Source organism: Tetrao urogallus (genome assembly GCF_951394365.1).
Source record: "Tetrao urogallus genome assembly, chromosome: 5".
NCBI classification, from domain to species: Eukaryota; Metazoa; Chordata; class Aves; order Galliformes; family Phasianidae; genus Tetrao; species Tetrao urogallus.
The window spans coordinates 46,741,342-46,755,986 of NC_136818.1; the positions used below are offsets into that span (position 1 = coordinate 46,741,342).

General features: G+C 42.6%; 1 protein-coding gene across 1 annotated transcript; it reads left to right on the forward strand.

Moving 5' to 3' along the window:
* The first annotated feature begins 1,449 nt into the window (after positions 1 to 1,449).
* Positions 1,450 to 14,283, forward strand: ABCG2 (ATP binding cassette subfamily G member 2 (JR blood group)). The gene is made up of 15 exons (XM_079536191.1): positions 1,450 to 1,760; positions 2,331 to 2,390; positions 3,595 to 3,709; positions 5,781 to 5,933; positions 6,613 to 6,770; positions 7,658 to 7,809; positions 8,102 to 8,218; positions 9,042 to 9,307; positions 9,853 to 9,935; positions 10,281 to 10,370; positions 11,713 to 11,837; positions 12,197 to 12,351; positions 12,693 to 12,782; positions 13,351 to 13,460; positions 14,064 to 14,283. The coding sequence occupies exons 1-15, from the start codon at positions 1,477 to 1,479 to the stop codon at positions 14,209 to 14,211; spliced, it is 2,106 nt and encodes a 701-aa protein (XP_079392317.1). The 5' UTR covers positions 1,450 to 1,476; the 3' UTR covers positions 14,212 to 14,283.
* Positions 14,284 to 14,645: the final 362 nt, after the last annotated feature.

The following is a 14,645-nucleotide window of genomic DNA, read 5'->3' on the forward strand; positions in this document are numbered from 1 at the left end:
AGACAGCTGGCTGAAAGGCAGGGTGTGAACTACAGAACTTAGGGGCTGCAGGGTTTCCAAGTTCTTCTTGTGTAACAGCTTTAAGCTTTTGTAAACAAGCGATGGGCTCATACTCATCTCTGCAGAGAAGGACCTGGAGGTCCTGATGGACAACAGGTTGGCCATGAGCCAGCAATGTGCCCCTGTGGCAAAGAAGGCCAGTGGTATCTGGAGGTGATTTTCCCCTTTGACTCTGCTGTGGTGAGGCCACATACAGAATACTGTGTCCAGTTCTGGGCTCCCCATTTCAGAAAGACAGGGATCTCCTAGAAGAAGTCCAGCGGAGGGCCGCAAAGATAGTAAAGGACCTCAAGCATCTCCTATATGAGGGGAGAGGCTGAGTATCCTGGATCTGTTCAGCCTGGGAAAAAGAAGACTGATGGGGGATCTGATTAATGTTAATAAATATCTGAAAGGAGATGGGAGCCAAATGAATGAGGCCAGGCTCCTCTTGGTGATGTAGTGATAGGACAAAGAGTAATGGCCTAACACTTGAACAAGGAAAGTTCTGCACTAACATGCAGAAGAACTTCTTAACAGTAAGGGTGATGGAGCAGTGGAACCAGGTTGCCCAGAGAGGTTGTGGAGTCTCCTAATATGGAGATATTCAAGACCTGTCTGAACGCCTACCTGTGTGAGCTGCTTTAGCAGAGGGGCTGGACTCCATCTCTTGAGGTCCCTTCCAACTCCTGCAGTTCTGTGTGGTTATGTGATTGGTCTCAGCCAGTTACATCAACAGAAGGAGAAGCAGCCCCTTGACAAAAGAGCTCTGTTGCTAGGACACTACTAATAGAGTCACTGCTAAGTGTCTGTTAATGGTTATACTGATTTTGATACGGTACTTATTATACAGGGGCTGATGCAGAGGTAGGAAGAGCAGCTCCTTCCCTTTGCTGTTTGCATGTTCTCCCTTCCATGTGCTCCATCCAAAGCTACAGAAGCAGCTTATCTGCTTGAGTCAGGATGGTTTGTACATTTCCCTGTGGTTGCAAATACTGTATACTGCAGTATATATTTGTGCTTTGCTTTTCTTCACTGTATGGTATATGAAGGTGAGTAAGCATGTTCTGTATGATGGAAGGGAGCTTCAGTCTCTTTAAGTTAAGAGTAGCAGTACACATTTGGAGTCCCCACTGTGTTAAGCAATACAGTGATCATCACAGATGGGCTTTTTTTTCCTCATTAGATGTTCTTTGAGCTAATGTCACTTCTTCAAGAGCATCCATGCCTTGTTCCTTGAGGTTGCATGTATTGTTCTAAATATTCCTATGCCTTTGGGGACTGCTGAATGTCTTCCAGCACTGATGCCCATCCCTTCAGAAACTTGACACATGTAAAGATTGGAATGGTATACATGAACTTTTTCAGGACACCTTCTGCAGATCTTGTCTCACTTGTCTTCTTCCCTGTGTGTTTTTGTGTTCTTTGTTTCAGTAGATGGGAACTGCTCAAAACAACAGCCACCTCAGAAACCCTCATGCAGTTGAGTTTGACCTGTGTAACAAGGACATGATGGAGGACACATTTGATCATAGTGTCATTTCTGTTGGAGAAGAGGAAGGAGAAGCCAGTTTCCAACGATCTCTTCCAACACGAGATTCCATCCGATCCCCTCGAGGCTCTGTTGTGAGTTTCCATAACATCCAGTACTCCGTTAAGCAGTCCAGTGGATTCCTATGTAGATGGAAGACTGTGGAAAAGAAGATCCTTCATAATGTTTAGTAAGTTCTTGCTTAACCAAAATGCCAAAGGGTGGAAATTAATCTGCTGCTGTGAATTGGTGATGTCATTGTCATCTTCCAGATCTAGCTGTACTGGTAGAGAAATGACTGCCCTCCTGCCAGTCTGCAGTTCATGTGAGCACTTGCTAACATGCTTTAGGCATAAAAGCTGGGATATAAGTGGAGCAGTGTCAGTCATTGATGTAAGAAAATTAGGATCAAACTTGTATAAACACTTCTGCCTGAAGATCTAAGGATTTCCTTAACTATGGTCTGAGCTGTGGTGAGAGGTGTGCAAGTAGCAGAGAGCCACTGTTTCTTCTTTTCCAGACCCAACTCAGCAAGAAGACAACTCCTGTATTTTGTATTTTCTTTTTATGCACAGCTCTAATTCTGTTCTTACTGGCAGTTTGGGATGAGAACGAAAAAATGCTTTCTGATTCCAGATTTAAGAAGATTTTTAATAATCTTGAAGTTTTCATTTCAGCAGTATTTTGTTCACACCTTACCTCTGCTATGAGCCACGTGTGAACAGTCTTCCATTTGGAAATAACTCTTTCCTTCTTCCAGTGGCATTATGAAGCCAGGCTTGAATGCTATCCTGGGGCCAACAGGGAGTGGCAAATCTTCGTGAGTACTTCCTTTTGCTCTTCAGATGTCCAATCAGCTGTTCAAAGGGATGTGGGACTGTTAGGGTTGGGAGAGGATATCAGGGATCCTCAGGCTCAGACTGCGAGAAATCTGGCAATGCAGTTTGACCTCACATCCTGTCCCTCTGATGTCAGCTTTGCTGGAGTTCTTGTCCTGCGTTTGTGCCACACCCTTCCGATCTGTGGTCTGTGTTACTGTAGTCACCTTTGATAGTGGCCTGAGTCAAGATACCGGGGGAGCAGGAGTGACTTAAGCTCAGGTGTAGGCTCTGCTCCAGGCCTGTCATGGCATGGCGGTTGGAGCAAACACTCTCAGGGGTGGGAGGGAAGTTGTCACCTGTGAAGCTGCTGCAGCAAGACTTCCTCAGAGGCTCTGATGACTGGCAGAAGTAAGGTGTAATGTCAGTCTGTAGGATACCTGCTGTAGATCATCCATTACCCAGTCTGGATGTGGCCTGGTGGTAGGGGTGCATGTGCTCAGAATCTTTGGATGAAATCACAGAATACTTTGCAGACTATTTCCAGCCAATACGGATGCTGTTTTCTCTCTTGTGTAACCATAGTAAAAGAGTGCTGTGTCACTCTTCCTTAGAGAAGATCAGGGACAGGTAAATATGGCCAGGGTTTACATAGGTGTGTCCTTGTTATGATCCTTGATCTTCCCCTCTAGGAAACTGCCAGGATATTTCCAAGAACTAGGCTCCATCAGGGCAGTGTTCATTGAGCTAGCAGACAGTCTGGCCTCTAATTTACAGTAAGAAGAATCCAGACATATTTTAAAACAAAACTACTTTATAAAATTAATCTTTACTCCAGTCTTGTTTATACCCATTTGGACTAATTTCCTTGAGATCAAAGTAGTTTCTTCTGTGCTCCACTGGCTGGAGAGCAGACTGCAGCTGCTTGGCAGGGTGCTTTTGTGTGCGTCTGTGGTTAGCTGTTAATATGGAGCCCAAGCTAATGTCTGCAGGGGGTTCCAGCTGTGAGGGTCTGAGTACTGCAGAATTGCTGTGGCATACCTGGCACACGAGAATCCTGCAGAAGGCCCCAGAGCAGAGGATGCCCCTTTGAGAGCCCTGTGTTTGGAGTGCAGCAGCTTAACTGCAGTGCTGACTTGTGGTACTGGCTCAGTTGAGATAAAGCAGTTGTCATGGCAAAACCTAATGCCTGGTGTTTGTCTGAAGTCTGCTAGATGTGCTGGCTGCCAGAAAGGACCCAGCAGGCCTGTCTGGAGAAGTGCTCATAGATGGCATCCCACAACCTCCAAACTTCAAGTGCATCTCAGGATATGTTGTGCAGGTGAGTAACTACCTTCAGTGGAGGCTGGGAGCTCTTGTGAGGAATAGCATAGCATAGGCTTTGGTGTAAAGGCTTTGAAAAATGTCTTCAATGAAAAGAAGGAGGTATTTCACTGGTGGGAGCTCATCGCTGCCTCATGAGTGAGAGATGACGTCTTCTCTGGTGAGCAGCTAGGGCTGTGGTGCAGCTTCTCAAGAAGAAAGGCGGGGTTCTTTCACATAAGACAAGTCAAGCATGAGCTATTAGTTTAGATAATATTTAATGATCCCTACAGACTTAATTTGGTAACAGATGTTAGTGTTTTCCCGTGATTTGAAAGGCAGGGGGTCAAACTGCTTACTCCAAATAAAGCATGAAGGTCTTGGTCATCCTAAAGCCACATGGGTGCCCAAGTCACTGTGCTTGTTTTCTGGGGCTCTGCCCTGAAGTTCCAGCAAAGATTTTAAAAATAAAAATGAAGTTTAAAAAAAGGTTACGTGCTAGGAAGCTCTCAACACTTAAAATCTCTTATGAAATTCTAAAGCAGCTCTAGTTGGCAGAAGTAACTTCAAGCTCTTAGACAATAATTCTAGGAAGTAAGTAGATTCTTACTGTTCTTCCTCTGATTCTGGCTGGCTGAGGCAGAGCTTTGTTCCACTCGGACAGGAAAAGCCAGCTGAATCTGTGGAAGTGGGTGGGGGCCTGGACCAATAATAGACCCTCAAAGCCCTGGAGGAGCTGAGGGTGGCATTCTTGGCAGCTGTATGAACTGTGAAATGCGAAAACCATTCAGACTCTGACTGCATGCAGATAGGAAATAGGCAGTTTTTCTGAAAGCTGCCAGCTGAGGGGCTTTTGAGCAGATGCATGATGAGACTGATGCTGAGTCTTTATCCCACAGGATGAATCCTCAGTGTTTCATCAATGGCCAGGAAGTTTCTTGCAAATGGCTCCAGTTTGAGACATCTGTCTCTCTGTTGTCAAAAGCAAACAAAACAAACCATGAAATGATGGCCAACTAGACAAGACATTAAATGGTTGCTCTCCCCTCCCACCCCTATGAGCTATTCCCTAAATAATGATGATATTGGTCATCTTGATAAAGATGACCCAGAGTGTCAAAACACATGTGAAGGCATAAATGCATACATCCATTTTATGCAGATGAGCATGTAGACCTGATTTAGATCTGGTAAATCATGTGTTATAAAACTGTTGATCTCTCCACTCCTGCCTTGCAAATGAGGATGTAATTCCACAGATTTGAAAGGCACCTGATTAACAGGCATGTTTCTCAGCTGCTGTCCAGTACTGCATCCCTTCTACCACTATGTGGTGGAATGAAGAGTTGATTCAAATACCAAAGCAGAGGAAATGGAGAGGCATAGAGCTCTTGATGGAACTAGCATCTGTTCTGTTGATGGTTGTTCCAGGTTGGTGTAGGCACGTGTTTGTCAGCTGGGTAGATCTGTTTCAAAGATCAAAGACAGTCAAAATGCACATGACTGCTGAAGCTTTGCTGGACTGAGGAATAAGGTGCTGTGCTCAGGAAGAATGGATACTAGAAACATGGAAAAAATGTGGGGCATCTTGGTGCAATAGTTTTGATTTTTCTGAGGACCAGGGAGGAAGCTGGGAGGAACTTGTTGAAAGCTGGGCCCAGCAGTTGCTTGTGACCACAGCAAGTCACAGCTTGTAGGTGGAAACTGAGCAGACTTGGGTGATTCCTTGAATGTCTCCAACCTGAACGCTGAGCACTAGCAGTGAAAACAGTTCCCTGCTCTGCCTTCCTAAGCCTTGTAGGGAAAGTGCAAAATTATGCACTTTACATTGTGAACTCTTGAGCCCAAAAACATGCTGAAGTGGTGCTGGGTGCAAGCTGGGAGCCTGTAGAGCTGTGTTTTCCATCTGACTGCTACAGACTGACCCTGAATTTTGTGTCTTGTACATTTTGAAGCAGGGGTTATGACTTAGTTCAGTTTTCCCAGGGGTCCACAAACAGCTTATTCAGTAACTACCATTTCAGGAACTCTGGTGCCCAGTCAGGTAGCTGAGAACAAGACTTTCACTTACCTATTGATATTGCTTTCAGGATGATGTTGTTATGGGCACAATGACAGTGAGGGAGAACCTGCACTTCTCTGCTGCCCTGCGGCTCCCCAGCTCCATCAGCTTTCAAGAGAAGGAAGAACGAGTCACACAGATAATTGGCGAGCTGGGATTAAGCAAAGTGGCTGATGCTAAGGTGAGCAGTGAGAATACTCATCTTAGAAATCATACTACTCCTGGAAACTAAGCTGCTTGACTGTGCAGCATGGAGTCTGTAGTGCAGCTGCACTCAGCTAAGCAGGAACCAGACAAGACCATACTGCACACATGAAATGAGTCCAGAGGTATGTGTATTTGTTGTTAAAAGAGGAAGATTTGGGATCATGTCCAATGTGTTTTATAAGCAGAGGGAAAACAATTACCTAAACATAGCACTTTGGAAATCTACTTGATAACTTCCTGGCTTTGTGGGACAAGACAAGGGAATTGTTTTTACAGTACTGACAGCTGTGGGGGATGGGAAGCTGGGATGTGATGGAGATGTTCTGTGCAGACCTTATTCCTCCTAGCTGCATTTCTACTCTTAGTTTACTTGCTTCACTTGGGCAGCAGGTGAGCTACCCATGAAAGTCATCCCTGGATACCAAACTTACCTGTGCTCTGGTCTTGTTATGATTCTTGTCACTATCATTCTTGTTTCTAATGTCAGAGTTGCTGAGCACCTCTGCTTATTGCTCCCCAGTCCCTCACAGTGCTCTTCGAAGTCAGCCCCATCGTCTGCTTTGGCCCTCTGGTGGAACTGTTGAAGGGCTGCTTTTCACAGGTGTCCTGAACACCATAGGAAATCTTTGCAAATGCCCAACTTCTGCTTGTAGGTGGGAACTGAGCTGATCCGTGGAGTGTCTGGAGGGGAACGGAAAAGAACCAACATCGGGATGGAGCTCATCACAGAGCCACCAGTGCTTTTTCTGGATGAGCCAACAACAGGCCTTGATGCCAGCACAGCCAATGCTGTCCTCATCCTCTTGAAGAAGTAAGAGTCAGTTCTTCAGGGCTCTGCTGGAATTTCTGTGTTTATTATGTTAAGAAACTAATGCTGCTATGACTGAGTAGTTACAATTATTTTTAAGCAGTTAGACTATTGGTCTTTTAAATGGTAGTAGACTCCTTAACTGGGTCTTGTCCAAAGCTTTTTGAAATTGATGGGAATCTTTTGACAGCAAGCATTGGATTGAAGCCCAAAAAGCAGATGTAGCTTGGACAACTTCCTTTTGCCACAGAGAGAGGTGGATTGTGAGGTCAAACTTTGAAATTGTAATCTCACATAATGAGAATGAATTCCTAACACTTCTTCTGGGTTTGTGGCATGTTTAATTTTCCTGAGGGAATGTTTTACTTTGCTGCTTGTGGATAGAGACTCTCATCTTAATCAGCAGGGATACTTTTTGAGCATCAGTGCTAAAGCACTTGGAAGTGAGTCTGACAGACCTGAGAGAAAACTAGTTTTGACTTTTGTAGAGAATAAGTCGTCAGCAGAAAAGTTAAGAGAAGTTGTAACTGGCCAGACTTTCCTAGCTTGCTGTGTAGAACTTGACGATGCCATTGAGCGCAGCAGGATTTCTTCTGTTAGTCAAGTTGAAGCTTGCTACAGGAAAAAAAATTAAGGACAGTTTAAATATAGCAATGGACTTAACCTTTGCTAGCCACATCATACTCTGTCTACCTGGATGGCAGCAACAGTCTCTTGAAAAGATGCTTGAAGGTCTTGCAGGCGCTATCTGACACGGTGACGGAGAGGAGGGCACTAGAGCTTTATTGGGCCTTACTTGGATTTGGGTACTTACTTTTTGCTTCAGCTAATATGACCACTCTGAAATGCAAACTGTGATGTATTTGAGAGAATTTTTGTTCCTATTTCAGGCTCTCTAGAAGAGGCCGAACAATCATATTTTCCATCCATCAGCCCCGCTATTCCATATTCAAGCTGTTTGACAGTCTGACATTACTAGCTTTGGGTAAAGTGCTGTACCACGGTCCTGCAAAACAGGCCCTGGAGTATTTTAGTTCTATTGGTAAGTCTTCTGTTCCATGAGCAAATGTAACCAGCTACTGAGTTTGAACCGTGGGTGGGTTCTCATCCCAGTGCTTGATCAAACTCTTGTGCTGTTTTGTCACTATGATACTAGAGGTTGTACATAAATGATCTGAACAGTATTAGGTTAGAATAGGGGTAAAAAAAATAATAAAAGAAATGTGGAAATGAATTTCCAGTCTAGTCTAGATGCAATCATAGGAGCTGTACAGTACAAGTATGGTGTGGGTTTTTAAAATTTATTCTTCCTTTTTTTTTTTTTTCTTTTCAAGGATATGAATGTGAACCATTTAACAACCCAGCTGACTTCTTCCTTGATATCATAAATGGTGATTCAACTGCTGTGGCAGCAAGCAAGGAAGATCACAAACCTGCAGACACAGGGAAAGGTAAACTGTCAAGGAGAAATTCACCATTGGCTTTTGTAGAAGGGAAGCTACATATGGTGACTGCAAAGTTTTATTCTCTGTGTTTGCTCCAATCTAAGAACATTTTACAGTCTTTATTTTTTTGCTAACAGATTTACTTTGCTTTGGGCTTCTTTAAATATCTCAGAACAACTTTAAAAGGGATTTTTTTCTTCTCTCAATAATACAGGATAACAATGATAACTATTAGAAGTCTGTAAAACATGTAGGAAAGACAAAAACTAGAATTGCGTATTCACAAGAGACAGCTGAATGAAGATGTTTCAGTCACGTAAGGAACTTCTGTAGAGAAGAGGGCAGATAGGCATGGGAGTAATGAATTGTTGTGGCAGCAAGAAATACTAGAACTAGATATGAGAATAAACTCTTCTAGCAGTACAGTGATTGAAATGCTGGGAAGTATTTTCTGGAAGTGCTTTCAGTTTTCTGTGACTAAAGGATTTTACAGGAGCATAAAATGTTTGTAATGGTTCCTTTCAAGGGGAAAATGGGTCAAAGTAAATCATTGATTTCCCTAAAACTTAGTGAAGGTTTTTAGTGACTTTTTTTAAGACTGTGGCCATAACTGTGCCACAAAGAACAGGCAGATGATGAGTGAGGTTGGATTAAAACTGCAGGGAAAAGTTCTCATTCCAACTGGTCTCTTCAGCTCAGAGCTTAGGCTTGAACAATGAAAATTCTGTAGCCATTCCCAATTACATTTTCATCCATCCTTTGGAGTGGACCTCTGTTGATGGATCATATCTGAAGGTAAGCATGGGGTATAATATTTTGTCTTTCTTAGGAGTGAGCAATGAAAATGGAGGAATAGAAGAGAATGTGTCCGTCAGTGTGGTAGATACACTACACCAGAAGTATCTCAACTCCAGCCTGTATGAGAGCACAAAGGAAGCACTGGGGAAAGTGGAGATTAAACAGGAAAGAAAGAAGAAAGTATCCAAAAAGGGGCATGAGATAACCTATGCAAATGGATTCTTCACACAGCTGTATTGGGTGTCCAAGCGTTCCCTGAAAAACCTCATTAGGAACCCACAAGCCTCAATTGCACAGGTTGGTAACAATTACTAGAAGCTTCTGACTTGCTCTGCTCTCAGTCCCACAGTCTGCAGTTTGTAGAACAGTCTTCAGTTTTCGAAGTCAGCCTGGTGAACAAGAAGGTCGTGTGCCACTACCACTCAGGTTATTGTCTTTGAAAGAGAATTTCCATTCTAGTTCAGCAGAAGGACTACTGCACTGAATATTAGGGAGTGGGGAAAATGCTCCATTATTTGGCTCACATGGGCAGCTTCCATAGTGACCATCCTTTTGTAGCTCACAGCTCACTTGACATTTCAAGCTGGGTTGTTCATAGTGTGCTTCTGCTAACCTTTACTTAGCCAAAGAAGATCAGAGGAAGGAAAAAAGGGAAAAGGATAAACTGGGAAGACTTGATGTAAGGCTTCTAATAGTGATTGTGTCATAGAGGTCAATTTGAGATGGATGTGAATCTTAAACCCTGTACATACCCTATGACTATCTGTTGATTTGTACCTATTTATCCATCTAAAGGACTTTATTTTTTTTTTTTTCCCCCCACATCTTCTTTTCACTTCTAGATTGCAGTGACTGTAATTCTAGCCTTGGTTGTGGGGGCCATTTTTTTTGGAGTAAAATTGGATGAAAGTGGCATTCAGAATCGGTAAGTTCGGAAACCCACACCTTGCTTCTTTCCTTGTCTCTAGGAAACAGGTTTTGGCCACAGAGAAGGCTTTGGGCTCTACTTCTACCACAGAGCAGAGGGTTGGGTTCACCAGCTTGAATGCGCTGTAGAATGGAATTGCCAAGGGTCCTGGAGGGACCACAGTTCCATTGAGCTTGCACATATGCATGAAGGAGATGTGCAGGGAATGTCTAAGGAATAAACCTTTGCAGATAAAATCTACAGTTGCACAGTTAAATATCTCCATTCTGTGGGCAGATGCAGAGACCTGCTGGTTTGGTGTTGGCCGTTTCTTCACTTCTGCACTGCTGTTTTTCTTTCTAGGGTTGGATCCTTGTTTTTTGTCACCACAAACCAGTGTTTTTCCAGTGTCTCTGCAATTGAGCTGTTCATCAGAGATAAAAAACTATTTGTGTAAGTAGTGATGCTCTTAGACCCTCTCCGGCCTTGCAGTGAGGGGAAGGAGAGATATCTTACAGGCTAACCAAAAAGATTTCTGCCTAACAGAGCTTGAGATTTCATTTCTTCTTCCAACGTTAGGATTTAATAGAAATGCTAAATGAGTCTGTAAAACAAGTAACTGAAATGCTAAGAGGTGATGGAAGGAGGGGAAAAGTAAAATGCTTTTACTTGCTTGCTGTGTCACAGTTTACTGAAAAGTGTCTTTTTTCCATTTTCGGTAACAGCTGTTTTTGAAGTCTGTGTGTGAATCCTGCAGACTGTGCACCCTGCCTCTCCTTTTGCTGGAAGGGTTGAAACAGTGTTTTGCAATGATCCCAGAGTGACAAGACTGCAAAGATTCTAGGAGAGTTCTTAGAAAATCTTCACAAAGGATGATCAGAAGAAAAGCTAGTTGGCTTATAAGAGCTCTTAAATTAATTATATCCTTGTATATGCATACATCTATATTAAATACATTACATATGTGTGTGTATGCAAATAAACATGTATAAATAAATGAGTAGATATACACATATGTCAGAAATATAGTTTGGAATAACCTTCTGCTCATAAAAGAGCAAGAGACGTATCCTGTGCAGCAAAGAGGAAATTGGAGAGTTGTGCCTGGAAAATGAGTGTTGTGTTTCTCTGAGGTGCTAGTTTTGATGTGTATACATCCACCCTGGCTTGCTCATGCTTGGCATTTTTCCTAAGGGCTGCTCAGAAATGAATCTCGCCCATGCTGACATTTTTTGCCATTCTGTTCTGCTTATTGACTGCGTCAGTGGGGATTTTGACACCTTACCACTTACAGAATCTTTTCACGAGCTCCAATAAGCAGCAAAGCAATCATACTGACATTTAATTGCTCTGTGAACTGGAGATGAGTTGATGTCCTTAAGGTGCTTTCCCATTCTTGGTAGCCATTCTTTCTTGGAAACAGTTGTATGAGTTAGCTTTGGATGAACTGTTTTTCTAGTTACTAAATCTATTACTATCCCCTGCTTTTGTGTTCAGGTTTGTTCTTAAACTAAATGTTTGGAGCTTTTTTCCAATGTTATTTAGCTGTCACGTAACTTTCCACGCATTTCACTCATAGTGCTTCCACTATCACTACATGGCTTGTGAGTTGGATCAGCCTTTGCTTTGTCTGGGAGTGGAAAGTGATAGTGCAGAGAAAATAATCAAACTTTGCACTTTGAGTCAGTGGTAGAAAGAAAAGAAACCGAATCAGGATAAACCAGATACGCTTATTGAGCTTTCTTCTCAGATCAGCTCTAAACCTGTGCAACTCCCCTCCTTCCTGTCCTCACAGCCATCAGTACACCAGTGGATATTATCGTGTCTCTGCCTACTTCCTGGCCTTGATGTTAGGAGATCTACTGCCCATGAGAACTGCTCCAGCCATCATATTCTCGTGCATCACTTACTGGATGATTGGTAATGAATTGATGCTTTTGTTGAACCTGCCATCTGTCAATACATTTGATATCTGACTTAGCCAGAGTATAATTCCTCTATCTATAAATTGAAACAGGCTAAACCTTCAACTGATTTAGATGCTTGGCATCATAACTTCTGAGGAGTTGGGGGCAGAGGTACCAGCAGTCTTAAGACAGGACCTGCTTGTCCATGTCTTTCGGTAATGCTCTTTGGGACCCTTAAAGCATTCACAGCTGCTGCCAACTCCAAACTAAACTTTTCTTCTTGCTTTCTGTGTCTTTTGTGGGAGTCCAGGGGTACCTCTTTGGGACTTGTGATATGGCTTTTTATTGGACATTTTTCTTTCTGCTTGACAGGATTTCAAGCTGTAGCAGGCAGATTCTTCTTCTTCATGCTGGCCCTGGTAATGGTGTCCTATACTGCTACAGCCATGTCTCTGGCTATCAGTGCTGGGATGGAAGTGGTTGCTGTGGCCAATCTGCTCATCACTATTTGTTTTGTCCTGATGCTTGTAAGTAAAGCTTGTAAAGGTGTGTGCTGCTCTGGAGGAAACAGCCTTCAGAGTACAGATGGCTTTAGGATCCATACTGAGAGGACTGTCTCCTGTACCGAGCCAGCCCTATGCATGCAGAGAATCCACAGTTCAGTAGCTCATCAGCCTTGTGCCTGCAACTTTATTGTTGCTATAGTCAAAGACTTGCCTCTACTTGTAATCATAGGCATAATACTGTGAAGAGATGAAGAGATTCATCTATCACAGTGTCCCTATATATCTGCTATAGTATCGGTGCAGGAATGGCATTGTTTGCAGTAAACTGAGTTGTGACTTATTAGTCTCTTGTTTTCTTTCAGATCTTTTCTGGCCTCCTTGTAAACCTCCCTTCTGTAATGGGCTGGCTTAATTGGCTCAAGTACTTCAGCATCCCTCGATATGGCCTTACTGTGAGTACAATGTAGCACTGGTCTCCTGTAGGGAAAGTAATTGCAGTGCTGTGTCTTAGAACACCTCAGTGATGCCCAAACTTCTCTATCTGTTGCTGAATGTGGAAGTGCTCCTTAAGATTGCAGTTAGCCCAGGGTACCAGTGCAGAGGAGCCGTTTGCTTCTTGCTTTGACTGACTGTCCCTCCTGCTTCAGTGTGCTGGTGCTGGGTTGTCTGCATGCAGACACAACTTCTGAAAGTGCAGATGGACTCAGATAAATGGGGACATATAGCTGGCAAGACAGAAATCCATGGCTACATCACTGAATTATAACTCTGAAGCCACAGATTCAGACACCAAACCATCCTGCATGTTGAACTTGGAGCAGATCCTCAGAAAGGTAGTAGTTAAGAACTTCAAAATAAGGGCTGGGAACTAATTTTTTTGAGTCACTCCGTTCAAGCCTAAAAGGTATCATCAGTCTTGGAATCATATATACATGTCTTCCATTCATCAGTTTTCTTTAAGTTGTTTCAGCTTTAGCACACTAAATCACTATCTGAAAAATCTGACACCTTTTTCCCTAGGCTCTTCAAGTGAATGAGTTTAGAGATCTCTACTTCTGTGGTGACAATTCAAATGTTACAGTGTCTGTGGGAAATGCAAGCACTTGTCCACCAGTTACTTCAGGAGCAAGGTAAGTCTACCTCATGAAGATTCTTGGGCCTGAATTGTAATGGCTTGCTTAAGGATTAGCCAGCCTATTTCAAAACATTATATTACTCACAGGCTAACTATTCACAAGCCAGTCTCTTCAAGAATTTGTAAAAAAAAAAAAAAAAAAAAGTGTGCTTTAGAATTATGCAGCCATTTACTCCAAATTGAAGTAGGGATGAAACTTTTCCTAAAAATAGGGAGATTAGCTAAATTTTGTTTTTGATAACTTGGCTCTGGGTTATCAGTTTTATTAAGCAAATCCCAGAGTCAGTTATCAGTGGAAATACAATGTGTATACAATCAGAGTAGAAGTATGAAACGATAGATTAGAAACATGCCTGTCCTTCAGAGCTTGTTAATATTTACAGACCTAGCAGCAGGTACAGCAGAGAGCCAATTCCCTTATTGGAAATGTTCTTTTTCCCCCCATGATAAGTTAAGTTAGTCTGTTTCTGTCATGTCTGTTTTGCAGTTATGGATAGAGGAATCTTAGTGCAACAGGAAAATAAAAGGAACTGCTTGAAGACCTGTGGTATCTTGCACAACATAGTAATACCAAATTCTGCCCCTTGCTTTTTTGCAGGTGCTCTGGTGAAGATTACCTGATCAGCCAAGGAATTGCACCTACTAACATGGCAATGTGGGAAAACATAATAGCTCTTTTATGCATGACTGTTATTTTCCTTCTCATTGCCTATCTCAAACTCCGGTTTATGAGAAAGTTCACATAAATTCCTGCATTGCCTTTCTTCACAGCTTCTCAGGTCTTAAAACTACAAAGCTTATTAGAGCCTACTGGATGTGGCCAAAGATTTCAACTGACTTTACTGGACTTAAGATAGGAGTCTTGCCCCATTGTTTCTGGAGAATGATCTCCATATGATTGTATGATTTTGTTTGTTAAGAAGAAATGTATTACTGTAAGATTCCATGGTTTTTGGTGTTTTTTTTTTTTTTTTTTTTTTTTTTTTCTGGTAAGGAATTATGAGAAATATATTCTCTTAGGTACTTACCAAATTTTATATTGTAGAGCTGCTGTGGCTAACTTGTAAAGGAAATAGGCACAAGGAAATATTTTCCTTTGAAGACACTTATGCTTTTATATGTTGCCCCTTCTAAGTGCCCATCATACCTGAGGAGAGCCAGAGACTCATTCGTAGTGTGT

What these genes read in the sequence shown, in the direction of transcription:
- ABCG2 (XM_079536191.1), top strand. Translation starts at nt 1,477, where the DNA reads ATGGGAACTGCTCAAAACAACAGCCACCTCAGAAACCCTCATGCAGTT. An exon ending in GAAAGTGGCATTCAGAATCG is followed by an intron (nt 9,936 to 10,280) that starts GTAAGTTCGGAA and finishes TTTTCTTTCTAG; the next exon opens with GGTTGGATCCTTGTTTTTTG. An exon ending in CCAGTTACTTCAGGAGCAAG is followed by an intron (nt 13,461 to 14,063) that starts GTAAGTCTACCT and finishes GCTTTTTTGCAG; the next exon opens with GTGCTCTGGTGAAGATTACC.